Below are 27707 nucleotides of genomic sequence, written 5' to 3' on the forward strand. Positions count from 1 at the left end.
TTTGTATTTCACCATTTACAATATTTATTATCTTGAATCATAAACAAAATAGGGGGTGGGTACACATTGCGTGCTACAAATTTTGGTGCGCATTAAATACAGGAATATATAAACAGAATACGAATAGATTCGTTATCTATTAAGCACCTCGTTAAATATTCCTGCTTTATTCGTACACAGCACACAACGTCGATTATCTTACAGATTGTGTAGCTTTCCTTATGTCTAATTTTAATTTCAATTCGCGGCAAAAACAGCAGTTTTTCGAAATGAAAGGATAATGAGCATGTTTTGCATATCGCGCAAATATTCGTATCCGTTTTGTTCTATGCCAGGGAATCTCATGAAAATTTTATAAAACATTAAAAATTTATATCTCAGGTTCGGTTAACTCGATTAAAAAAAAAAAGTTGTACTTGTGACCGTTTCATTCCTAGCTCCGTAATTTTTCTTACGACGCTTTTTTTGCGAAAAAGTCGACGGCTTTTCCAGCCTGTCGTTAAATCGCGGAGCGACAGATTCCATATTGAATCATTCTTATTATTATCACTCTCTTATAATACATATATAGTATTTTTTTAATAATAAGTAATACTAGTATAAGTATATCAGAAGACTGCCACTTTCCGAGCGACGAGAGAGTCGTGAGATAGCTGCTAATTCTCAATTCGTGCTCGCGATTATTTCCGGAATCCTCGGTCCTTTCGATCGATCGCTCGGACAATCGCAGTCAAACCAATTTCATGGCTGAAACTCGAAGCTGTTACTGTAAAAATAGACGACGACGAAGCCAGCTCGACTGCACGACTGCCGAATGGATGGCTAAAATACGTCGCGATATTTCTACTCGATTACTATCCGAGACTATAAACGAATCACCACCACCGGCAGACCAACGGAAATCGATACTCGTGTCAGACTCGATCTACGGGTTGCCGCTCTCCGACGCGGGATATAATGTGAAAGGGGTGTGCGGTCAGTAATGAAATATAGTAAGTACGCGCAGATCGCGCGAGACCACAGGCGAGTCTCTCCGATTGGCTCTTCTGAGATTAGCTAATAAAAAGATAGCTAGTCAGAGATATTCCACGGTTTTAAACTTATATCGATCCACGTATATCGAGTTTATCTAATATGATCAACACAACGTGACGCGTGAAATTGATTACGAAATGTGCCCTGATGAAACGTGAAACTCATGGACGCGAAGTGTGCATTTTACGAATATAGATAAATAGAGTGAATGGAGATTAATAAAAAGAAAATTAATTAAGATCTCTTCGTCACCGATTGGCGATTATCTGCAGTGATGATGAATTAAATGACATTTGCGGACAGGATGATAAGACGAAGGCATGTTAAATCCTAGCGTTAACGGTGACGGTAAAGGAACGTGGTCCATCGATGCCGCGAAACGGTCCGAACCAGTCGGACCGAACCAATTAGGACGCGTCCTGATCACCCCAGTCGAATTCCTCGCCGGAAGTAACCTCCTCGATCTGCGCCCCATCTTCGCCAGTCGCCATCGGCCCCGTTTGCGGCTTGCTCTCGGCCCCTTCCGGCTCCTCGACGAACGGTTCTTCAGTCACTTCGACTGGCTCCTCGTGAACATTCTCTTCTTCGACCTGAAAAGCGAATTCCTTGTGACTCAATTCGTTCAATGGTATTCCGGGAAATCTCTTTCGTATACTATTGATTCTTAAATGAGTTCGAATTCGATTCCTTTCCCACAGAAATTCAATAAGATATTGCGACACAAACGAAGTTACTAAATATATATCTGAATTTGAAGAAATCAAGTTTTCCAGAAGCTTAATATGATCCAATTTTAGTACCGCTTAGACTGATTTAAAACTAAGAAGAGAAATCGATAGAATTTAAGTAGAATTAGGTATAGCTCTTCGCGATGTTTAACCGACTGCTTACTCGTGTTTCGTCATCCGTGGTAACATCGCAAGGCTTCTCCTCCCTCTCCTGATCAGTTATTTCGTCAAGATCCGCCGGGTCGGCGCAGCTGACGTCTTTAATTTCACCAGCTTCAAGCTGCGCGACATCCGCCTCTTCCTGCTCCTGCTTCTGCTTTTGAACTTCTTCGAGATGCTCCTCGACTATTAGTCGTTCCTGCTCCTGAATGAGCGCGTCGAGCTTCGCTTGATTGATTAATCTGTTTACAAGGAACAAATTAGCGATTCCAACAACGTAGATAATAAATACGATATAAATATTCATTTTTGATAAACATAAAGTTACACATATTTTTTGTTCAGAATGTACTATGGGTTACAATAATATTTGTGTTATTATTGTTTTATTTATTTTATTTAAACTTTTTATATATACTGTAATAATTTTATTTAAAATGATTATTGAGCGCTAAGATCCGCTCGTTATTTTTTTCAGTTTAAATGTGTTGATACACTTCTCGGTCATAGTAGGTCATTATATGTACAATTTTAATTATTGTATATTAATTATTAGTTGTTAATTATATGCGTATTTTTCCTCTTTGTTTTCAATTATTCTCAATCGACAATCGGTATCGAAATAAAAGCTTGCTTTATGTACGGGGCTTTGTTTTTATCAAGGACGTGAATCAGAGAATTTTCTTACAAGTAACAAGCTTACCTTTCTTCCTCTTCTATTTTCTCCGTTTCCTCGCGTTCAGCTTGTAACTTTGCCTCTTCCGTCTTCCTCTCGGCTTCCTGCTGCTCGATTTCCAGTATCTGGCTAAGCTCGGCTTTCCGTTCCTGTGCAAGCTGCAGTGCCTCCCACGCTTTCCTTTCCTCCATCTCGAGCTGCAGGCGTTCCTCCTCCGCGGCCTTCCGCCTCTCCTCTTCTGATCTTCAAAATAAAGTTATTCGCAATTGGCGAAATTGCCCGGATGCGACAAGCAAGAGAGGGTCGACGTGGAACGTAAATAAAAATAAAAATCGTTTGCGAGGAAAATTAAATATCCGCCTTTTATAAGAATTAGAAATTTAAAAGTGAGATAGTTAAGGGAGAATTCAAAATACTTTTGTGATCATTTCAATGATAATTGTCGATTTGTAAACTTGTAATTTTTTTCATGGGATACTCATTCGCAGAATCTTAATTCTGCAATTCAGTTTCTTTTCTCTACGTCATCTGAATTTTCCATTTCAAACTTATGCGATACGCGACGACATTTAAATAAAATTTGCATGAGATTATTATGATAATAACGTATGCAACAAAACCACAAATTATAATATTTGAAATCGCTAACTAGGAAAACACGCCGGTGTGTGTACGTGTGTATGTACAGGAGAAGTTATCCATCAAGTTTTTTAATGAAGCTCGCATTCCAGATTTTTCGATCCGCGTTTCTCGCATATTTCGCAAGATAAAACTATAAGCCGCATGAATGAGAATATTTTTTGCAGGAGAGTTTAAACATTTTTATAAAATATTTTTGTTGCATCTAAAATTGTCATCATCATGGATACATTAGCGTTATCAAACTTGGAATTTGAGCAGTTGATCACGTCAACTTCAATCGTTTTAAAGATAATAACAAACATATTTATTATTTTTATATTAAACAATTACAAGCCTTGTAAAAATTGAATACTCCAATAAGTAATTGATGCTACATTCGAGTCAATAAATTTTCGAAACGAATTACGTTTTACGAACGGTGAATGAAGGTCAGATATTTGGCGACCCGATTATCGTAGGTCATATAGCAGGTTTTTTGGCCGAGTTCAGTGCTAATGTTACGCAAAACGACCGCGTTTATATATCGAGTGATTATTTTTGCGCGATTGATTCTGTTGGCGCGTATCGCTTTTAAATGAAAATTACTTACTGAGCTTCCCGAGCTGCTTTAGCAAGGTAAGCCTCAGCTCTCCTCATGGCATCTTCCTTGTCTTGCTTCACTGCAACACAAGTCTCATTAGCATATGTGAGGATAAGATTTTATGGCGGAAATTCACGATGCATGTTTAATGCTGAAAGTGTCGCTGTAATTTTTTTTCTTCTTACATTCGCCAATTTTGCAATTTTGGGATGTAAACGCAAAATTAAAACTATCTGAACAAATATAAAATTAATTTAACCATTTTAATAATTGAATACTTGGATAATTGTACTTATGTACTATTAATATTAATATTTACATTAATTGCTGTCTTTAATGTGAATTAAAATTGATGCTATTGGATAGATAGTTTTAGACAGAGCTTCGAAATTTTAGAACTAGTTTTACCATTCAAAAGTGCATCGTCAATACTGTCGTTTATCCATCGCGATTATATACCTATTTCTAGTACCGACATTATTTTACTTACAGTGTAATAATTTTGGATAGGATTGTCAACGCAAACAGGAGACACTTCGCAAGCCAATCTCGACGCCATTTTTACGAGGAAGACATTTATCACGAAAACGAGCGAGAGAGACACTGGACGTTATCTAGACTAGACACATTCATCCTCGTGCGATCGATACGGTAGATGCTGTTAACAGCGACACAAACCAACGATCGATCCTCTGCCTATCCCGACTGATACCAAAAGGTATCCACCGTTCGCGTGACAGGCTCGTTTCCGGCCGCCGAAATGGAATACTTCCGGCCCGCAATATCGACCGAGATATCAACGTACCCTTTTCTTCGTTAGCCTCGTCACTTACTGCCTCCGCACTTTCGGTCGGCGCGTCCTCCGCGACCGGTTCCGCCGGCGCTTCTGGTTTCGACTCTGAAACAGGCTCGGCTTCCTTTACCGGTTCTGGCTCCGGCTCCGGCACAGGCTCAGGCTCCGACTCCTTTATGATTTCTGGTTCTTTCACAGGTTCTGATTCTGGTTCTGGTTCCGGTGCAGGCTCTATTTTGGGTTCGGCTACTTTCGCAGACTTTGCCGATTTAGCCGATTTCAATCCTTTCGCTGGTTTTGATGGTTTTATCGGCTCTGGTTCTTTCACAGGTTCAGGTTCTGGTTCTGGTACCGGTTCTGACACCGGCTCAGGCTCTCTTACTGGCTCGGGTTCCGGTTCTTTTTTCGACTCCGACTTCTTTCTTGCTTTCTTCTCTGATTTTGTTTCCGATTCCGGAGCAGGAGCTACGACGCCACAGGGTGAACATGAACGACAAAAAGTAATGACACAAGGCAGGGAATTAATCTGGATTTTACGATTTTATATAGAGACTTACTTTTTTGTTCTTGAGTCGTCGAGTCGTAACCTAGTGCGCGTACTAAAAATTGTGAGAAGACGTTAAACGTGGGATATACAAAGAAAGGAGTACAGTAAAATATTACTTAATTATAAAAACATGCAGAAATGATGATTAAAACTTTTAAGTGACTTAATTACTTTTAATTTTAATAACAAACTTATCAAAATTGTTGATTTAATTAGCTTGAAATTTTAATATATAATTTAATCTGTTTCACGGGTATTTATAAAGAAATAAAAAAAAAACTTTTATTATATAATTCAGATATATTTGTCTGTGCAATATTAATGATATTTGTATAAAAATATTAAGCAATTTTATAAAAATTAATAACGTAAACTTACGTCAAATTATTTTTGCATATTCTCGTATTCTTTTATCAATTTTGAATAGAAATATTAATATGTATAAAAAATGGGGGCATGACATATGAAGATAATTTTCTATGCTTGTATTAAGTCCTAACGCATAGGATCGTATCTCAAATATCTTATGTGATTCATGTGACATAAAATTTATTTCTTCGTGAAAGCGTCCCCACGATCGCGACTTTTTCTACGGGATTTTACTCTTTTGTTATCTCTAAAAGGATTGCTTCGTGTGTGCCTACTGACCCTTTCGCATCTCTCGCTCTGTCATTGGCTGACCGGAGGCTGTGGGGTACATGAAACATAAAGGATCGATTAGCGACAAAGGATTCTTTTGAAGCTCGTGACGTAAATCCAAGGAAGCGATAAAGGCTTCGCAGAGAACGTGATGTTAGAAAAGCGATTACTATGATTACATACAACACATCGATGTGAAAAGCGGTTGATGAGGCATGTTTGTTAGCTAATTACAGATCATGTAAAACAGAAGTGCACGATGTCTACGTACGATATGTGACGAATGAAATGAAAAAAAGAGAAATAGATTGTAATTATTATTAACGATGGCAGCATTCTGAGGATTAAAGATGAATCATCGAGCTCATTTTCGATGACGCGAAAGTATCGTATGCACGTCGATGTCTTATCGTCAATGAGGTCGGCAATTAATGAAATCACAATTCTCGTATTTTTTTTCTGTTTTTTCGTGAAGATGATTCACTGATCGTTACGGTTCGATCAGCGTGACGTTCGATTAGAGATCACACTCGGTCATAGCGATTGATTTGTCGGACTTTTGTCTCTGAAACCGGATACTTACAATTGGATATTTTATAATCAAATTATACAATTAAGTAACTTTTTACGTTTCAGTCTTTTTTACTTGTATATATTTTTAACGGATTTATACGTTAAATTATGCGTTGCATCAGAAATCAACAAATCTTAAGAAAATAATCATTAAATTAATTCCGATTGAAATAGCTTTCATTAAAATTCAAATCTTTCCCAGTGTCCAAACAAATGTATTTTTAAACAGAATTTTTTTAGTGTATTGCAATATTACTGAGGATACTTTATTTTTCTTCAAGAACGTTAATCTCGATCAATTCCACAAATAGTGGATTTCAGAGGCAAAATGAGACGTCGTTGATGGTTAAACTACGAAGCACACGAAGATGCTTACCTCGGAAACAGTGCATTTATTTGTTATGCAGCTCGCCTACGTTTCCATTATTCTCTCGTGCAAAGTAAAATAATTGACTTGGAGACTCTCGCTTCCATCAGACTTTATTATTTTATTCACATATATTTTTTTTTCTGTTGCTACCTCAAGCACGAATAAAACAGGATTTACAAAATCGAAACATTAACGATCATCATGATGCAATACGTGCAACGTCGGGTTAGTGTCTACATTTTTATCTGTTTTTCTTTATTAATGAATATGCGCGCAGGTCTTGCGGTTTTTTTTTGTCGCATTAATTTAATCGGTTCCCTTTTCTCCTGTCCTGTCTCTTTCTCGCACTCCGTTATTTCTCTCGTAGTCGTTTCACTTCGTAGATCGCATCGATCGAGCACGATCGTTTCGGTAACCGACAATTTTACTCGCCCGTCGCAATTTCATTAAAGTCCATCGAGTAAAAATTGAATGAAGAATGCGCTCGGAAAATACAGCACGTTCTATGATTATTGCGAATATCGGCACATTGGACTTTAATGAAGCGGTCGACGGGCACACGACCGGAATAGAAGAAAGGAAAAATAAAAAAAAAGTAGAGACGGATATTAGATTTTTTCGATCATGACTACCCCCGGTAGCCGCGCGCAGTAAAATAATTCCGTTCGAAGAGGATTTTTGCCAGGCTTGCGAACCGAATATAAAACTGTATTTAAAAAACTGAAAAAGATAAAATTTTTTTAAACTGAGATGTGCAAGCTCTTTTTGTTTCTCAATTGCCGTAATAAAATTGAAAATGAGAATGAAGCGTTGATTGATATTAAATTATTGTATAAAGTTATTCCATCTGCGTCGAAAATTTTGCATACTTGCAATTAGTTTCCGCAATAATTTTGTCTCAGAGAATGATATTTTATTATTAAAATGAAAGTTTATACAGTTCAATTCGATCCTATATGAGAGCGTATTCGTGTCTGTGTAATCTAGTTTCGTTCCGAAAATTTTATTCTTCTCTTTATCGTTATATTTTTTTGTTGATTTTTACTAATTCATTATCTTTTTATATAAATTTTATCGAGTACCATTATCTGAATTTATCTGTTTTTATATGTTTTATTCATTCAAACCTCATTGACGTAAGGCTCGTATGAAACATTAAAGATTAAATTCTTATCGTAAAAAGAAGATAAAGAATTCGCTTTCGGTTTGCAATCCTGCAGCATCCGCGTGTCTCGTACGATGTCTGTGATGTCTTATCGCGCGCGGATACGCCACTTCCGGAACGTAAAAGCGGACGGTATCGGCCAGTTCGTGTGATGATGAATGACGAAGTCGAAGTCACTCCTCGGCGGCGGCCTCCATCTTTTCCGCCTCTTCTTCGCTTTTCTTGCTCGGCTTCTCGTACAGCTCCGGCACCTTCTCCCTCCAACACTTGCCTGAAACGTTCAAAAAAGCCGCACTGCTTCCTCTCTGTCATTTTTGCTCTTATCCGCGAGCGCCGCAAAATTCTGCTTTTGGCGCGTGATCCCAGTCTGGTGTTCCGCCTGGAGTCTCCGACGTGTAAATGTCTTGCTCTCTCTCGTTCCTTCGTTTCTTTTGATTTAGCTCATGATTTTCTTTTTGGTCACTATGTCGTTTTCGCTGTGTTTTCCGGTTACCGCAACAAAAAAATAGCGATAAGTCCGTTGGTTCGTAAAAAAAGAATGCGAACCGTCGCCGAATGGGTGGATCAGTCTCACCGATATAGCCGATGATTGAATCAATCATCTCGGAAAAGAGCATATACTTATGACTTGATTTTTTTTAGGAATAAATACAAAAAGTTATTAACTTAATTAAGTATATAACTTGAGAATACACGGTTTACTTAATTTTTTCACACTTTGCATGGAAAGAGGGAAGATTTAACGATAAGCGGAAGTAACATTTATGCTCTTACTGTGAAGATCAATTCAATCGCACGTTCTTTCTCCTCAGAATAATAATAAGAATAATAATAATAAAAACGCGCTGTCACGATATCGGATATCGCATGGGGTGGTTATCAAAAAAACGGATGCGGGGTACGTGGGAGGTAAGTGTGTACGTTGCTGTTGTACGATTAGACACAATACTATCGAACAGTAATGCAGCCACGACAAAAAAAGACGTACAAAAAAGAAAGATCAATTGTTGTGTGACCAACAATAAAACAGCAAAAAATACCAGAGAAACACACGTGCTCGCTAGCACAAACAAAAGTTTTCAGACAGTGTAAACCAGAGGTGCCAGCCAATCCAAGAAAAGGGGTGAAAAAAAAATAGAGAAACGAGAGGGCGGTGGTGTGGAACGAGAAAAAAAAATTGACAAAAAAGAGAGTTGCACACAACGGCGTCGTGGGGCCGTCTTTTATTTTTCCAAATCTATTTAAAAATCGTGTTTCGAGCGGCGAGAGCGTAGCTGTTTCTAATTTTTTTTTTTTTTTTTTATTCGAGAGCTCGTTTTGCTTAATTAATATTCTGATTAATTCTGCGAAAATAACCAATTGGATAAATCAGATCATATAGAATTATATAATAAATAAAAATTAGCATTATCATATAATTCTTCTTGAAAAAATTGTACGCTACGTTCTCGGCATCCTCTAACTACGTGCTTCATGTACGGATCACCATGTTTAGCATCATCGAGACGAGACCGTTTTCGAACAGCGATTCAGTCTCGAAGAGCAATCTCTTCGAAACTGAAGTACGGATCGCGATACGATCTCCGTCTTCGTTGTCGTCATCGTCGTCCTCGTGACCATGACGGATTACTCACAGGCATTCGCAGCCGCCTGACGGTTCTTGCTGTAATAGCTGAGGAAGTTGACGTCGTTGCGTATGTCGGCCGGTCGAAGATCCGCGACCTTGAAGTACGGCTTCCTGACGGACTGGGGCTTACCGGCGACGTACTTGATGCACGCCAGGGTGCCGAAGTTACCCCGGTCCGGCACCTCGTACCAACTCAGATAATCGACCTGCTTCTTCGCATTGCTGCGGCCGCTGAGCAGTCGGCGAACGTAGTCGTGGCTGCGCATACGTTCCGGGATGATATCCTCGATGAAATCGCTGAAAATCGAAAAAAAAAAAAACACGTTGATTATCTCGGTGCAGAAGTCGTGAACGCTATTCTGTGACTTGAAATTGTATAAAATCTCCGAAAGTCATAACGAAGATTTTCTTTACTTATGCTTTAAGATGTTTGTACTTTCAGCTTCAAATCACAGAATATTATTTTGATATTCCAGGGTATTTATGCTTCAACGTAAGAAAATAAATAAGCAATTTCCTCTTTCTAATAATTAAGAATCTATTTAAATAATTTTAATACTGGACCTCGATCAATTCAATAAAATGATTAGTTGCACACCATTTTATTTTCGTCGGATACCTTGCCACTGCTCTTGGCACGAACACATGGACGCGTCGAAGAAGAGAATCCACTTTCGCGCGAATATCCTTCGTCTCGTCGTCGAAGAGCTGCAAAGAGACATATGTGAAACGACTTACTTGTACGAACGGGTCGATCAATCTCTCGCATGCATTCAGAGCTTGATCATCGTAGGTTAGTGCAAATTATTTTTCAAATTCGCACGTTTTTAAGGGTAGCTACTTGACAATGATAAATCTGATATTTAACTTCGGTTTTTTTTTATGCTAGTAGATCAATCACTGAATGAAGAATCGAATTTAATTGCTGATAATTACGACAAATCGTGATAAAAATCAGTTTTGACATTGGTGACGGTATTAGCTCCTTTACCTTTCAAAAATTTAATGTTTAGTGACCAAAAAAAAGTTTACGATTCAAAAATTTTTAGCCCCAACTTTTCAGTCGTTACGAAAGACAGATGAACACCTCGATCTATTGCAACGACGCGATTCCGCCTAGTGTCCGACGCAAATGAACGTAGATGAAAAAATAACGATGATGACGATGGGAATGACGACGCTGATCCTCGTGAACAATGACGACGAAATCTTACCATGTATCTTTATGATGCTAACTGATTTGGATCAGAGAGAGAGAGAGAGAGAGAGAGAGAGAGAGAGAGAAAGAGATAAAAATTGTGAGGGAGATTAGCTGCTGGACTTACTATGTTGTATCGGGACAATAGGTAGTCTTCAAGATAGGAACGGTAAGACGGCCTCGGCAGGTCGCGTATCCTGTTGAGCTCAGCTGCGAGGACGCTGGGCCGCACGCGCGCTCGCACCCTTATCGGCATCATCGAACCACCGTAGTACACATGATGGATCGGCGAGTGAATTACGGTGACGAGCCTCTTGTGTGCCACGTATGGCAAGTGAGGCACGTAAACGCTCCTCAACTGGAGGCAACGAACGTCTCGTTTTTACTAATCGTGCTCGCCCGGCAGCGGCGAGCTTCGAAGCCAAAATGCCAAGCGGTTTATCCTTTCGGTGACGGTTAAATTGTACGTATAAATTTATAGGATTTTTGAGAAAAAAACGAAGAAGAGTGCCTGATTTAAGGAGCGATGAAACGTTTTCTATTGAGGATGAAAAATTGAAATGATAAACTTCTTCAAATTTTTTGCTTGAGAGCAATTATTAGAAAAAAGGGAAAATTTTTTTCTCGAAAGAAAAAAACATTAAAAGAATCGTCCAATAATTTAAGCATTCAGAAATTAAATTGTGTTACTTAAAATTTTACAAAACTTTTATTGCATGATTTTAAAAATTTGCAATTTATTTTAACGCAAAGTAGATACAGAGTTTATTAATATTAATATTTTTCATATTAATAAAATGCCGTCACCAAAGGATTAAGAATAGCAAGGCGAAGCATTCGATGCGTTCAGCGATGAGCGGTGACAGATGCCAAATATTCGACACGAAAACGGCATGGATCGCACACGGAAGGTTTCAACGCGTAATTATATTAGCAAGCTTCGAATATATGAGCACAGTCTGTCAACGAAGAGTATGGCAAAGAGGATTAAGCTGTGCGTTACATTACCTTGAATTACGCGCGACACCGTGAAGATGAATATTACTGCGATGAGGTAGCGCTTTAGAATTAGTAAACATCGAGATCTGAAATTAATTAATGCGAGACGCGTGAAATTAATTAGCATGAGAGCGGCAAAGCGTCGTTACATTCTATTTCGCAAGTGCTTTTTCTAGAATTATCGACAAACTTTGCGTAACATCCTGTTGATGTGATAACACGCAAATACGGGAATTAAACATAGCTGATTATACATATAGAAAAACCATAAAATTTGACATGAAACAAATTATATATTAATTATCATTGCGAGGTGTTATTGCTATTACGTAGGCGAATCAAATGACTGATCGACGTTCCTTTCTATCATCATTATATTCAACTTATTTTTATGCTTTAACATGTTTATTAAATCGCAAAAATGTGTACTTAAATTGAAAAAAATTATTTTCGAATTATTTATATCACTTTTTAAGAGCTTATTTCATTTAAATTAATTCTTTTACAAAATTAATAAAATTTTACTAATTGCATTTATTATATTTTGTTTGTATACTATTTTTACATTAACTTATATTTTATATTTATTATATTTTAATTATATTTTTTTGCAACCATAGTTTTATTCAAAAAAGAGGCAACGTCGATGCAGTTGTAAAATCGCGCTAAGGAGGTACGAGTCGATTCTGACATTGATATCGCTGAGGATGTTAAATAATATTAATCCTTGTACTCTCGAAAACTTCTGAAAACATTTTTTTAAAATTTAAAATAACGAATACCGGTCGAAAGTAATTCTTAGTGCTCAATAATTTTTCTAAGTGAATTTATAAACATTTACAAGATTTCTCCAAACTGTGCGCCGCAAGTTTGTCGAACTTAAAACTTAGTTTTTTTTTCTTTTTTTGAGAAGAATCTTGTTTGATTAAGATTTCCAGTAAGAATTTAGCATTCGAAATTGAGCTCCTGGGTTTACGCAAAGCCAATTGAAAGACAAACCAACTGTAGACAAGTTACTCGTTTCTTTTTCAACAAAAAATAAGGGAAACTAAGTTTCCTGTTTCGCCGAGTTCTATGTCTCGCATGAACGAAAACTAAATTGAGGTAAAAGTACAAACTGGAAAACCTGCGACGGAAAGATCAGAATCGACGATCGCACCTGTTGCGTTTCCGGTGACGATGGAGCATTTGCTACTCACTATCAATCGTAAACCATCAGCAGGTGGAAGTTACCTACCTGGATGACGTCGGAGAGCGGTATGATGGTAAGGGGTCGATACGTCTGCACTGCGTTTACCGACACGGGGAGGGTGTTATATATATTATATATATTTTTTTTTATTTTATCCGTCAAGATTTCCAACGATGGCGGCATCGATGGCGGCGGTGACGACGGCGGAGGTGGCGACGGCGGCGAGGAACGAGGAGTCACATGTGAGAGACAGAGTAAATAGAAAGAAGAACAACTCGGTTAGTGACTCAGGTGGCATCTGCGTGCTCGTTCTTGCTTCTTCTCGTTTTCCCCTCGCTATCCCGTTTGCCTCGCGCTCGCTTAACGTTCTTTTGTGGTGTCTCGAGAGGGTAGATCAGAAGGGATGAGAAAGGGATTATCGGAGGAAGGTCACAGAAAGGCTCGTATGCCGCGACGGATTTCTTTTCGAGACGCTCGAGATAACCGACTTGGCCAATTGTCGCGTTGTGTGTCTATCGAGATGACGGCGGCGACGATGACAATGCTGATGATGGTGATGATGATGATGATGATGGTGATGATAATGATGATGATGATGATGATGATGATGATGATGATGATGATGATGATGATGATGATGATGATGATGATGATGATGATGATGATAATGATGATGATGATGATGATGATGATGACGACGACAACGATGACAACGATAACTGTGACGATGAATGTTGTTAGTCACGGTTAGTAAATCTTATTTCGCGATAAAATTGTCAGATGGAAAGCGCTTAATGTCCTGCTATGACATCTCAAAGAATAACCATAATTTCGAGAGACAAGACAATATAATCCAATCTTAAAAAATGTTGTAGTACATACATAAAATCATTTAAGGACGCTAAATATACTTAAAAACACTTGAATAACTATCAGTGGAAATTGAGTTATTTCTTCATTCTATTTTAGAAAAGATCTGATATCAATTTTAAAATTTAATTGAGGATCTTTTAAATCTAATATTAATAAACGACGTTATCATAAGTATCACGTCAGGTCAGTAAAGAATTAAATAAAGCCATCTATTATTGTTTTACATACACTTCTTTATTATTTAATTCTTATTATTTCAAGATTCGGTGTACCGCGCCGTTCAAATAAAAAGCGACGGTTTGTGCTATAAAAACTATTTCTTTATCCACGTTGCGTTGCACTCTTTCATTTTCTGAAATTATGATTGCATAAATAATGCCATCTTACAGGACGACGCATTTTTATAGGAATATCGGGACGACACAAACCGTCCGATCGACACTCGCTATTCTAGAAATGTGATTCACGAAAAACGCTCACTCGACTTATATACGAAAGGTAATAAAAACATCCCCAAGGGAGAGGAAAGGCATATCATGAGTTAGGATGGAGAAGACATTAGGGGGCATTTAACACACAGACGATTGCACAATCTCCGCGAGACTTCGGACGCTGCTTGTGGGCATAGCGTTCGATACGCGATTGAGCGTCGACGTCAATTCGCACAGGATACATGGATACAAATCTTTACAGTGCTGTTTTATGCGATTTATTGCCGTTGGTTGTTTACAACTTTCGCGTTGCGCGCCAAACGCGAAATTCCGGAGAGAGGCTCGCGTTTAAAATTCATAATTCACAAAGTCGGACATGATATATTTTTAGGGGATTGTCTGCTCTATATCGCCGATAAGAATTAAACTCGAGAAAAAAAATACCAGCACGATAGCTCCGCTTATTGCTTTCGCTATTAGCGCGACTAGCTCTTACTTTGTTTCTAAATGCAGCTGCGTGATGCTCTATCTCCGAGTCGGGCTAACGGCAACAGCGGTAATTACAACAATAGTGATAGCATTGAGATTATCAGGGGTTTTCCTGCCGATCCGCTGATGCACATTTAAAGCGTGAAATTTCTCCTCTTATTTTTTTTTTTTTATAGAAGACATCTTTAAGAAAGTCAAGCGTACAAAAATTGACACGAGGAGAGAAACAAAAAGGAATTCTAGGCATGCGTCGAAAAGACGATATTCCGCTTTCATCGATATCGACGACCGATGTCTGCATTTGAAATTTTGCGTCTTTCAAATTAACGTGTAATGATTCATTTTCACTTGAATAAACCAATTTATATAGCGAGACGCGATTTTCTTGCGGAGAAGGAAGGACATTTATTCAATATACCTTACACGTTCTTGTCGTTACTGCCACTAGATTTAACTTGGCAATCTCTACCGAGAGGAAATCTCCGTCGACGATTCGTAAGATCTGACTTTGTAATTTTCGTCGAAAGGAGAAGTCTCCGTCATCGATGGATATCTGCTTTAAAACGCGTTCTCCAAATGACGCCACTCGATTTCCGCGTATTTCTCGCGCCAGCCGCCTCTACTAATATCGCAGGGCACGTTTGTGGTGTTTGCGTCTACGTGCTCTTCAACGTGGAACAGATGTACCGCGATGTAGCAGGTCTGCGGTGTTTCACAACGTCAGAAATGATGCATCATTCACGTCCCGCGGGTTGAGATAGACCGCAGACCCGCGCCGCGATGTCGTTTCGGTGATGCCGTCGGAAAAATCGTGTGACGCTGCGCGGAGAATTTGAAAAGTCGTCGAGATCGATGAGAGCGGAAATGCGATCGGCGTGACGGGGGGAGGGGGATGTGCCGGGGAGATTTAGACGCGGTAGGAGTAATGGCGGTAGCTGGTGCCGCCGGGCAAACGACCGGAAGTGCTAGTCTCGTAGGAGGAGCGGTAGCTCCCGGGGCCGCCGCCGGACGACGTCCTGGTTGACCTCTCGGTCGAGTACGAGCCGTACGGGCCGCTCTCCCTCTTGACGACGCTCTCCTGGGTCTGAGTTGTCCTCTGAGGACGACTGCTGTACGGGTCCGCGCTGGAGGAGCTGGTCGAGCTGGTGTTGGTGTACGAATAGCTGTACTGCTCTTGGGCGGACCTCACCCCGGTGTCTGGATAGTCGCGGACCACGTAGTGGCGAGGCGTCTACGGATTCGGGGTTAGATCAAGGTCAACGACATGGAGGAGAACAGGCTCGCCTCCGGAAAAACGGAGCGGCACACCCGTCGACGAGTGACGGCGACTTGATTTTTGGCATGACCTGGCACGCGACATCGAAATGCAAAGCAACGTAACTCCATTTCTGTTTGACGGAATATTGTCTAGAAATTGTTCATAGAAGGCGATCATTCTATCGTCGATGTATGAAAGAAATTTGATCTATAAAAGAAATTGTCTTGACTAATCTTAATGCAAGAATTACTCACAATTTATTTTATAAACTTACAGTGGCTTTGATTTTACGACGTAAATTTCTTCGTTTGATCGAGTCTTACAGGACACGAATAGTATATAAAAATTATGTGCCAGACATTATTCTCGTCTCAGGACGATCCTCGCGATTCTCCATCCGCGGGTCGCAAATGGATTGTCGGATCGGGAGATAAGGTTGCGTCAAAGAAATCTACAGTTTCATATGAGAGGTTTCATGATCGATTTGTCTGGTCGGAGAACAGGTTGAATATTATAACATTATAATTTTTTAATCGTGCGAAGATGTAGGGCCCTCTCTTCGATAATCAAGCATCAAGGTTTAAATAAAATTTTATTTTTGGTTCAATTTCCAATAGATTTTAATACACCATTAGCCCGAGCTACATTGTGGCAAAAATATTTAATATTGAAAACTTGCCAAGCAAAAGTTAAATTAAATTGGTTAAAGTTAAATTAAAGGATCTATGAAGAATCTATGGAAAATTGTCCATCAAGGGTGGAACGTTTTATTATATAGACACTATAGTTTTATGACTATAATTTTTTCCAGCCATACAACTTCATTTTTTTCTTTTAACAAAATTTCCTTTGTTTTTCTCTTTCTTACAAGATCATCCTCGTCTTCCTAAAATATCATTTGGCCCTGTTCTCCGGCCGAGAGAGGCGCGCGACATGCGAGGCGAGAGACGTGGAGAAGGTGGAAGGTGGGCGAGCAGGTGCATCGCTGCGTCGTCTGGCTCGACGGCGTCCGTAACTACTCGCGCTACTCGCGAATAATTAACCCGCGTCGCCGCGTGCGAGGATTAACGTACTCGCGCTGCCAGTTCATCTATTCTGAGAGGGAGAGATTCGCGAAGTCGTTTCTCATCTCCGTGAACAAAGTTTGGTCAGTAATGTCGCCCAGCTGGCCGGCTGGGCTCGCGGCCAGATGAGGAGAAAGTTGGCGGGATCCAGACGACGCTGGAACCCCTTAGGCTCTTACGAGCGCAATTAACCCTTTGCTGTATCATTTAGCGTACGTACTCTTTCACGCTAACGATATAGACATACTTCGTGCGAATATTATCTTACCAATTCAAAAGTTAAAATGAAAATGAGAACTCTTCGCGTTCTCCTCCTGCAGAGTGGACACGACAGCTACACACATATGTTTCATATAATTGAAAATAAATATAATTAAATTAATATAATTTTAATTAACGCGAAGACAATTCTCATTTTTATTTTCATTTTAAATTTTCAATCGGTGAGATGATGCGACGGAAAAAATATTTATTTACTCATCTTTCCAAAGACAACGCAAATCTAATTATTCCTTTACTTTGAATGAATTACATCGCTCGTGATTTTGATAATAATCAACGGATTAATCGTAAATGGCGATGAACTGCGGCGCAAAGGGTTAAAAGACTCGTGAGAGGAGGAAGTCGAAAATGAAGGATACATGACGCGAGGGGATTTTTTCTCGTCATTCATACACAGAGGCGGAAGTATGATGGAACCCGGCGATACGTTCGCGATAATAATATGTCGATCTATCTGTAGACACACAACGTGCGGGCCAATTATAAACACGGAGCGGTATGTGACATATGCATTAATAATGTCTCCTCGCCGAAATATTCAGGACACTCCCGAGCGTTGGGCAACGATACGCGGCCCTTGCCAAAAAGCGCGTGGGTAACGTTCGCCGTATACATATGTGCGTGTTTGACTTGGCGTGTGTGCGTGATGAGAATGTTGCACGCATCTGTCCCGCCACGTGCGCGCATTCGGTGTCCCGTGTTCCGAAACTCCTTCGACCTTCTTCGAGCGACGAAACTTCGACGTGGCGGATTGCGCTAACGCTTCATTGAACTTAATTACGGTTAAATCGGAGTCGCTCGATTAGTCGGGCACGTTCTCGCGATTGCAATTCGGCACGGAGGAAGATTTAACTCCGATACTCCGAACCTCCGTTGATTCGAACAAGATCGGGGAGCTAAATAGAATTTAATTGCAGCTTCAGCTGCGACTTGATTTTTTGTTCTACGCAAAGTTCGAGATTCGCGAGATTATTTTCCATATTTTATAATAAAATATAAAATAGGGAAATAAATTCTTGCACCCGTAATCGTGAAACGTCGTATCCCGCGGATTCTTTTCGGAGGCAAGATCGCCGCTTCGGTCGCGCAGTCTGCGACGCGGCCGTGCAAATTAATGCCAAACAACTTAGTGCGTAGTCATACAAGGCAATTAAAAGTTACTGTTTTCGGAAGGGGTTAAAAGTCAGGGCGTCGTAAAAACATGTATCAATATATTAGAAGTCAATGTGATTCTTCGCGATCACGAAATCCCAATAAATCCTTACATGACGCTTATCAATGTTTTAAGCATTTAACATAATATACATATACATATGTTTGTTATGTCTGGCTCAGAGTTGATGATAATGGATAAAGAAGGGGGAGAGAAGGTTTAATCAAGACCGATGGTACGACCGCGCGTGATTACGCTAGATACGAAGGGATTAATTAAACGAGAGTTTAATTAATCTGGGGTATTTCGTTTGCACAGTCTTGCGACAAACAGGCTCGACAAACTCTCTGTGGAGCGATATCATAGCTTTATTCGTCTCGTATACATGCATGAATTATGTATCGGCTCACGCGCTGACAAAAGGTAAGATTCGTTCGAGTAAAGAGTTCGACAGGTTGAACAAATAATTGCTAGTCATTACGAGGAAACCCGTGGACATGCAATCGCGATATGGAATGCGAAGAGCGCGAAGTCCCACGAACGTTTGCAATTTTTATTTGCGCAGTCGCTTAAAATAGAAAAGAATTCCCCAAGAAACGGAATCGAGATTTATTACGAGCGGTGACTTTTTTCCGACGCGTCAGCTTTTCTACGGGAAAACGCGACTACAAGAATTCTCGTGAACCCGCATCAGAAATCGCAAATCGGAAATGCAAAATGACAAGTAAATGCTGAGAATTTTCAGTATTTTCATATTACTTAGTTTATTCTCGTTACAAACAATCGGTAAGAAAGAGTCGCTGCCAATCGCCTTGAAAAAATGCGACGATCAGTATTTAAATGTGAAAACATCCTTCTAGCTACGCCCAACAAATCTAATAGTCATGATAATAAAATGAAATACTAATCCTTGAAAAATCTAATAATAAATTTAACATTCCGTAGACAGTATTTCCGTGTAAAAACTGATCGGCTAAGGCTCAACTAGCCGAGCTAATTCGCTACATCGATACATCGAAGTACAACAGAAATGACAAACACAACGTGATTATCATCGGAGACAATTCTATTTAATGTCGAAATATCGAACTATTACGTAATAATTTTCGTTTTGTATCTCTATCGCGGAGGCGATTCATGCTATTATAGATCTATATCTCATAAAAATGTCGATATTAATTTCATTCTTTCGAAGAGTGTCCACGAAGTACACAATATCCTCGTCATCTCTCTTTCTTTTTTTTTCGTTTCTCGTCGTTATTAAAATCGGTACCAGGACGGCGTCTGCAAAGCCAACAGGATCTTGGTGCGACCAGTGGCAGGCGTGTTGGCGTGCCTGACTTTGCATGACGGTCGCGCGAGCACGCCCTTTTCGTAAACGTGGCCACGGGTGGCCAGCTCGGCGGCGGCGTCCAGGCCAACTTTCGAAATGGCGCCACCCTCCACCAGCTGTCGAATGTGATCCTCCTTGGCGACGTCCCTGCCGCGCACTACACCCTCCTTATCCGATAGGGTGGCGTACTGATAGAACTCCTCGCGAGGGTTCTGCTTCTTGCGGCCCCACACGGTGAACGGTTCCGGCACCAGCGACGGTCGCGGCACGAGCGGCACCTTCTCCCACGGGAAGTAGTCCTGCTTCTTAGCTTCCGTCTGCAAATTCGAGCCCTCAGGATCACTAGTCCTCGAGCCATTAGCGATCAATCAAGGGCAATTAGCCTCCGCTCAATCCTCGAGTCTCTCGCGAGCCGCAGAGTGATTCCACTCGCATCGCACACAGAGTCTTGGAGCTTATCCGTGTCACGAGATTTCCCAAATTTGTCAAGCAGTTGCTCACCGACATCTTCGAGCTTCCACACTACCCTCCTACTACTGCCGCGTCTGTTCTCTTTGTTAAACCGCGACCGTCGTCATGGTACCGCTCGTGTTCTCCTCGATGTCCCACCCGATGAATTTAGATTAGGATTTAAACCAGGGAGATTTTTAAGGTAATAAGTATATAAATATTGAATCATTTCCACCCTGATTTCCAGCATTTCAGCTTCTGTCTTGCGTTTTTTTTTTTTTTTTTTGTTATTAATTATTCCCGCAAAATATCACTTTAATTGTGTCATTGCGATTCAAAATAATAAAAAAAAATATCGAAATAATTAGATTTTACAACAGTAGCTATTTTTATAAGTGATGTTATATTTCAATTGGACATGCCATATATATATTTAAATGTTACAATCGGCAATGTAAATAATTACGCATGCTCCAAAAAATGTTTAAAAGAAAATTTTCAGAGAGCCTTGAGAATGTCTTGAAGTTATCTCTTCTAAAGTCTGAAAGATGTCTTAAACGAGGCGTGCCAAAAGCACGCGCGTTACCTAAGAATGGTGCTCCAAGAACTTGACAGCCAAACAGTCATGATCGCCCCCGCGAATTCTCAAGTGCTGATCGTCTTTAGAATGTCAGACACGCGCTTGCGCAGGCTTAATAAAAACAACAGAAATACGTCATCGTTATAGTTTCGCGCTTTCCTAAAGGTAGCTCTTTTCTATTATAGTCGCCTACTTCACAATCGCTAACGTGAAATGACACATGTTCTCAAAGTGACGCATGACGCGCGATGTTTATTTAGATTAGAAAATTGCTATTCAAAACTATCTTAGTGCCATTACCAATGTAGTTTACGAAGAGATAATTCATTTATCGTGGACTTTACAAAGAAAAAAATGAAAAGTGCATTAGCAACGCAACGTATTTAATGCCTATAACACATTTTGCAATACTAATCTTTTTAAGTTATTAACACGTCTGTAAACATGTAAAACAATGTGATATATATTAGAAATAATTTTGTTTAACAGTCAAAACTTCGTTTCTGTTTCCACACTATAGAAAATGGCTATAGAAAGTGATGAAAATTTTTTGTTATACTCGTATATTTATACATACATAAAATTGGAAATAATTTAAAACAAAGAGATCGTATCTTTCAAATGGTTTTTTTCTTTTGCGAACTTTTCTCATTCTAATAAAAAAAAGAGAGTTAAAACCCTTGTCGACCCTTTTTATCTTTTTTAGTCTGCCATAAGAATGTAAAAGTGACGATTTTTTTAAGTAGTAATAAACTACACTTGTCGGACGGCCAAAGCTCGTCTCTCGCGCGCGAGAAAAGCCTAAATTCCCATAACATTCGTCATTCCGTTTTCCTGGCGGATCGTAAAGACGTCGTCGTAAAACGACGCGATGTAGCCGGAGCGTAGGTATCATTTATCCCGTAGATCCCGATATAGATTTGCAAGATGTTCTAAAGACGTGCATCGATGTTAGATATTAAACAACTCGAGGCAGTCTCGATCTCTGATATAAAGAATGTATCTTGCTTTGAAAATATTCTTCTATCCAATTTCACATTATAAATATGTCATGCTTATAAATACATCAGAAGCACAGATTTAGACGAAGAAATGAGACAGGGAGTAAAATAATGCAATTAAATTATATATATTACAATCCACGAGTGACTTCGCAGAAACTAAAATACAAGATACGACCGTGCTATTTTTTTTTCTACTTTCATTTGTGATTTTTGTTTTAACCATTCACTTCGACTACACATACTATTTGTATTGGACATACGTCCAGACATGGCCGGATATTACAGAATTGAAATTGTTTCCCGTAATAGACAATTTTCTATAGCAGAAATCTCGGGGGCGAATTTCGATATTGCCTCAACACGTGTTCCCACGAGGATCGGCAAGGAAATGACGCTTTGCACAGATGTATCCGCGTGCTGGCGTCGGCGGCGGGCGGGTGGTGTATATGGATTCTCGCGTCGACGAAAATCCGACGGTGGGCGTCGGCGTCGCGCCGTCGGTGCGTCTAAATTAGGGCAGAGTAACGCAACACCGATTCTCCCCTCGAGTCGCGAGAACGCGGAGCGGCGGGAACGTCTTAATAATCGTCACGGACGATGATAATCTGGAAGGCGTCCTACACGCGCGACTCTTCGCGACTGAATAGCACCCAATTTCGCAGCGCGTCGATGTATATCGGGGAAATTTCGGGTGCCAGACCCGACGCCAGATTTTTATGCGCGCGTTATTGTCATCGTAACTGTGATACTATCGCAGTCGATTATTGTATTACGATTGCAGCTATATACGATTGTACACAATCATACATGTACTTAATTACAACGTTATTGCAATGTTATTACAGTAATCTACTTTTCAAACCAGAGAAAACCGACAAATTAGTATTACATCGCCGAGATAGCATTATTGTGCGAATTACTCTGCTAATCTAAAGTGCCATTCATTTGAAAAAAATACGGACGAACGGAATTCGAAATTACGCCGTCTCTTTAATCTCGATCCAGCTCCGCGGACGATGGCGCCAAAACGTTCATCCATTCTGCGAAGCGCGCTTGATTTTAATCTTTATAAATAGACACGTATTAAGCACGAGCGGCTCGTGCCAGTATTAAACAACGCGGATCGCTGTATGAGCGGCTCGATACCGTGTCAAACTTTCGCAAACGCGCGATTTAAACGAGAAAATTCAAAGGTTTCTTGATGATACGCGACCCGGGCAAAAAATGCAGGATAAAACCGGCAGGAGCCGTCTAACATCGGAAAATCCAAAATCATTATAAATAGAGCTGCCGGAGGGCAGGGAATTACAGAAGGGAAGCTATTCATAGCGTTGCAGCCATTTTCCGGGACTTCGTCGTGTTAAACTTAGACGGTCGCGCGACCCAGCGAATCTCAGATCCGCGTCGAGAGAAAAATGTATTTGGCCGATGCGACGCGATCCAAGTCGGGCCTCCTGAGTAAGATTCGACAGAACACGTTTCAGAGAGATTTTATATCGGAAAAATGACGATCCCCGAGAAAAAGTTTGCGTCGCAGTTCGAAATGTAGCAAGATCGCTTTTAGCCGCAACGTGTTTTTCACTTTTCCATATCGACGATGTAGATTTGTATTTTTTGAATTGCAAAATTTATTTTTCTTGATATTTTTTGACGAGCGAAAATATACGAAATAAAAGTTGTTTGTGAAGATAAATGATCAGGGCGCGTAATTGCTAAATATATTTCTGGATAATCTCGTTTTTAATTGATAACCATTTAATTTTAAAATGAAACGGTCTCTGTTTTTAAAGTCATTGTTTTTTTATAACGAAATTTATTCGATTATTGCGAGCTTTTAAATAAAACTCCGCGAAAACATTTTATGATTTAAAAAAAAATAGTTTAACGACAAACAATTTTTAAATCATTTTAAAATAGATTATTAATTATCGTGGCTGACATTCCAACATTATTAACGGCAATCCGGATGCAAGGAATTTAAGTTCAGCTGTCACGAGTTGAAAGCTAAACTAATTTTCGGATGGACGATTTTCTTCACGAGAACAATTTTTTATTAACGTTGTGTCATTTTCGGCTGCTTTTCGGGGCGGACTGATGATCAATGACAATCCCTAAAGCTAACCCAGATTCCCGATCCCTCGACGATTCTAGCTATGTCTAGACAAAGCCTCTCGCCAAATAGTAACGGAATCGAACCTCTAGCGAGTAAAATTAATGATACTCGCGATGAAAAAAAAAACTTGGACGTTCTCATATAAAGAACGTTTTTTAAGGTTCGAATATGAAGACAATCACTCCAACATTTTAATTCCTCGTAACATTTTATATAAAAAGTCATAGATCTCTCAGTAAATATTTCAAAGAAGTAAACTTTCTAAAATCTTTATTTTTGACATAGACATGCTTATAATTTATAACTTGGAGTTAACAGCAATTTATGAAAAATATCTTCATGCATATCAATTTTCAAATATTAAAAATCCGTCTTTAAATGACAAAATTAATTTTAAAAAATATCACGTCTTCTTAGTATCTCTTTTCTGGTTTCACCGTATTAATATTATTTAATTTAATTGATTCATCAAATAAATCAAATTAAATAGAAAATGGGCCAAAACCGTCATAACACAATCTTAATGATGAAATAATATTCCATATGTAATTTGACATACATTCGAACGAAGTAACTATGCGTTACTTTTGGTTTCAATCCCAGCTCTTAAAAATGAACTAGAACAGTATTAGCGTATAATTAAAATTGATTTTCAATTTTAATAATACTGATGCTAACTAGCACCTCTCCCATCCTGAGGAAAGCGAAAAATCTGTTGCAAAAAATATTACCTCAGCCAGGGAATTTGAATTTCCTACAATCCGAGTGGGTCTTAAACTTTGAATGAATTGAAAACTGTTAAAACTGTAAAAACCATATGTAAAATATTATTTTAATATTAAGATCTTACTATTACCGTTTTGGCTCATCTTCTATTTAATTTGTCGTATACAAATTACGGTGTTGAATCTATGTTATATTAATTAATTCATGTAACGATCACCGAAGTGTCATCTATCAACATCAAATATCTACCGGCTGTTAGAATTACGTGTCGGACAACGATTCTCTCACAATGGCTCGAGTTGCGATTAGCACAAACGGTATGCGGCGAGTCCTGTCGCGCGCACACGACAACTCCCCGATTGTTACGGGGTCATGGACATGGACAACGTAACTATAGAACAAGAACCAATGTTACCCCTTGAACTCGTCAAGAGTAGACATACTAAACACGAACAAAAAAAAAGACACAAAGATAAATCACAAATATTGCGGGAAGGGCTTTTATACGAATCCTTTGTCCGGTTGCCAAGAGACTTGGGCTCACGCTTGCAACCTGGCCCATAGGTATCTTACTACTTTGGAACGAAAAATTTCAAAAGAAAAACGAAAAGTGTATGGCTGTGAGACCGATTGTTCGCGGGTTTACGAGATCCATGAAGCTATATGCTGTGTACACACGCGGGTTCGATTAATACTACATAGTTTTGTAAGACTTTGTGGCCTTTGGAGTTCCCGAAAGTTTTTGCAAAGTTTTACTCCCCCCCTCCTTCTTTTCCTTCAAATTTCCCGGCTGAAGGGTCAGCCGTTTGCCGTTCTCCGGGACACCGAGTGCACGTTCTCGAGCACAGAAGCGGTAGTATAGTAGTAGTAGTGGTATTATAGTGGTAACAGTAATAGTAGTAGTAAATTTGGTAGTGCAAAGTGCTAGTTTAGTAGTAATAGTGGTGAACACAGTGGTCGGAGTGAAGTGTGGAAGTCGAGAGATCTGTCTCGGCGGTGATTTTTCGGTGAGTCGCGGCGTCGAGCTCGACGACGAACAGCAGCGACGAGAGGACGCGAGGGCCTCGAGGAGGACGGAGAACAAGTCGGAGAACAAGTAATGTCGAGGTGTTTCCGGTCGCGCCGCTCGCTCTCTGTCGTCGATCGACCTCGTCGACGAACCGGGGGGGATAAGGGAATCAAGTGCCAAGTCCTCACTCCTCACTCGTCGCTTCGCGTGCACCTTCGACGTCTCACCGGATGTCGGTCGCGAGACCAACCCGAAATCGCGACCGGCCGAATGCGGGTCAACGTTACTCTTTCTGTCACGCGGCTCATTTATTTCCCCGGTATTCGCGGACCGAATCAACCCTTAACTCGCGATTGTCATCCTCTTTTTTTCATGCATCCTCTTCAGACAAAAAGAACCTTATTAATTATTTTTTATCCCTTAAAAGCATTTTAAATGAAATTAAATTATCATATGTGAATTAGACATTAGATAAATTTAACGTCTTAAAATTAGTGTTGAAATGTAATTCAGGATTAAAGCAATATCGGCAAATGACATTCAATAACCATGTGAAAATGGAAGACAAAAAATCTTGCTCGCCGACATCGCGGGTTAAAGATTAACACACTTTAGAGTAAATATTCGTTAAGAAAATGCTGACCGTCGTTTACACAAATCCTTTAACAAATATTAAAATATTAAAAACTGTAAGTCAGGCATTCTGCTTTAATCTGGCGTTTACTCTAATCTACCAATCTTTTACTTTTAATAGATTCAGACCCGACATATTTTCAAATAAAAAAATATATAAATGAGAAACATATCAGAAATGTTATAAAAAAAGTATATAATTTTTTATTAAGATTTTTAATGATTGCTCCAAAGATACAAAAAAAATTCTTTTCTTTTAATTCGCAATCTATATCTCGTCGAGGTAAACCTGTGTATGTATTAGCCGATAATTACCCAACTATTTAATTTACGTCGCGGGCGAATCATCGTCGTCATATCGTGTCATAGATAAATAATAAAACGCTGACCCTACCCAGCGATCGCGCGGAATAATTACCCCGTCAATCATTGATTAATTATTTAACCCGTGGTCCACGAATCGATTACTTCTCTTTGGACCGCTTTTTTTCGTGACAAACGTTTAAAACAGCATACTCCAACACGTTGGAACACGTTGATTCTCGCTGAAAAAAAATCACAACGCGTGATATCTGCTTTCACAGATGTACGTTTCAGATCAACCAAGCATTTCGAATATTAGATATCGATAAAAAAAAATAAAAAAAAAAACGAATTCTCGCGCGAGAGGAAATGTCAATGCGCCGAGAGGTGCCGGTGAGACGTCGGCGCGGTCCAGCGAGATCGTACGGGGTGCTGAGTCTGGCGGTTACGGGGGATGGTACACTTCCTGTCGCAAACGGGGCTCTCTCTCTTTCTCGACGTTAGTTTGCCACGGGTAGCAAAAACATTATTAAGACATACTTCCAGCCCGCTCTTTCTTGGCACAAAAAAAACAACAGTCCAGAATACTGACCGACACGGTGTAGGAAGAGACGAGCGGCCGCGTGTAGGGTCGCCGGGTTGTGTAGAAGTCGCTCTCGTAAACCATGGTTGCTGCAAGCTGCTGGCCTCTTCGGTTTGCTCTTCAAGTACCGCTAATTCGTCGATCGAAAAATCAGGCTCGCGATCGGATGCGCTAACGGGTCGTTTTCTTCTTGTTTTTTCTTTCTCTTCGTGCACGCGTGCAAAAGGGAGGGATACGCGACGACGATGCGGCCGCGATGGAGGTTCGTAAGGTTCTGCTTCCCCGACCGTCGGCACCGCTTCTTCTTCGTTCGGACTCTCCTCAGCTCGGCGTGTGTCCCTCTTCGCCGCGACCGCGTCCACCTCGTCTACGCACGTATGACTCGCGGGAACGAAACGAGAATTGCGTCACTCCGCTGCGATCCCCCGTGCCGCCTCCTCCGATGCATCCACGAAAAAAATAGAATCGTGTTAAGGACGTAGCCACTCCGGCGTCGACGT

The 27707-nt window shown here is 40.0% G+C and overlaps 2 protein-coding genes across 6 annotated transcripts in view; one reads left to right on the plus strand and one right to left on the minus strand.

Annotated features, from left to right (window-relative positions):
- On the minus strand, positions 1-27605 carry LOC105202977 (proteoglycan 4). Of its 5 annotated transcripts, none has more exons than XM_011171675.3 (12): positions 27217-27605; positions 12969-13013; positions 10860-11090; positions 10133-10242; positions 9542-9831; positions 5809-5847; positions 5171-5212; positions 4626-5078; positions 3830-3899; positions 2626-2841; positions 1927-2164; positions 1-1625 (listed from the first exon to the last, which is right to left on the minus strand). In XM_011171675.3, exons 1-12 carry the CDS (start codon positions 27289-27291, stop codon positions 1443-1445), a joined length of 1992 nt encoding a protein of 663 aa, XP_011169977.2. In that variant the 5' UTR covers positions 27292-27605; the 3' UTR covers positions 1-1442. The 5 variants fall into 5 exon arrangements, with proteins under 5 accessions (XP_011169977.2, XP_011169981.2, XP_011169988.2 ...); XM_011171679.3 differs by having other exon boundaries at positions 10154-10242; positions 27217-27604; XM_011171686.3 differs by lacking the exon at positions 5809-5847.
- Positions 1-27707, plus strand: part of LOC105203022 — a 163926-nt gene that overhangs the window by 67986 nt on the left and 68233 nt on the right. The window lies entirely within an intron of this gene.

Source organism: Solenopsis invicta, chromosome 16 (genome assembly GCF_016802725.1).
Source record: "Solenopsis invicta isolate M01_SB chromosome 16, UNIL_Sinv_3.0, whole genome shotgun sequence".
Classification (NCBI taxonomy): domain Eukaryota; kingdom Metazoa; phylum Arthropoda; class Insecta; order Hymenoptera; family Formicidae; genus Solenopsis; species Solenopsis invicta.

Excerpts from the sequence above, each read along its gene's own strand:
- LOC105202977 (XM_011171675.3), bottom strand. The coding sequence starts at position 27,291 with ATGGTTTACGAGAGCGACTTCTACACAACCCGGCGACCCTACACGCGG. Across the intron at positions 5,848-9,541 it reads TCAGGCGGCTGCGAATGCCT|CCTCCGGTCAGCCAATGACA; the intron begins GTGAGTAATCCG and ends TGTACCCCACAG. Across the intron at positions 5,213-5,808 it reads AGAGCGAGAGATGCGAAAGG|TACGCGCACTAGGTTACGAC; the intron begins GTCAGTAGGCAC and ends CACAATTTTTAG.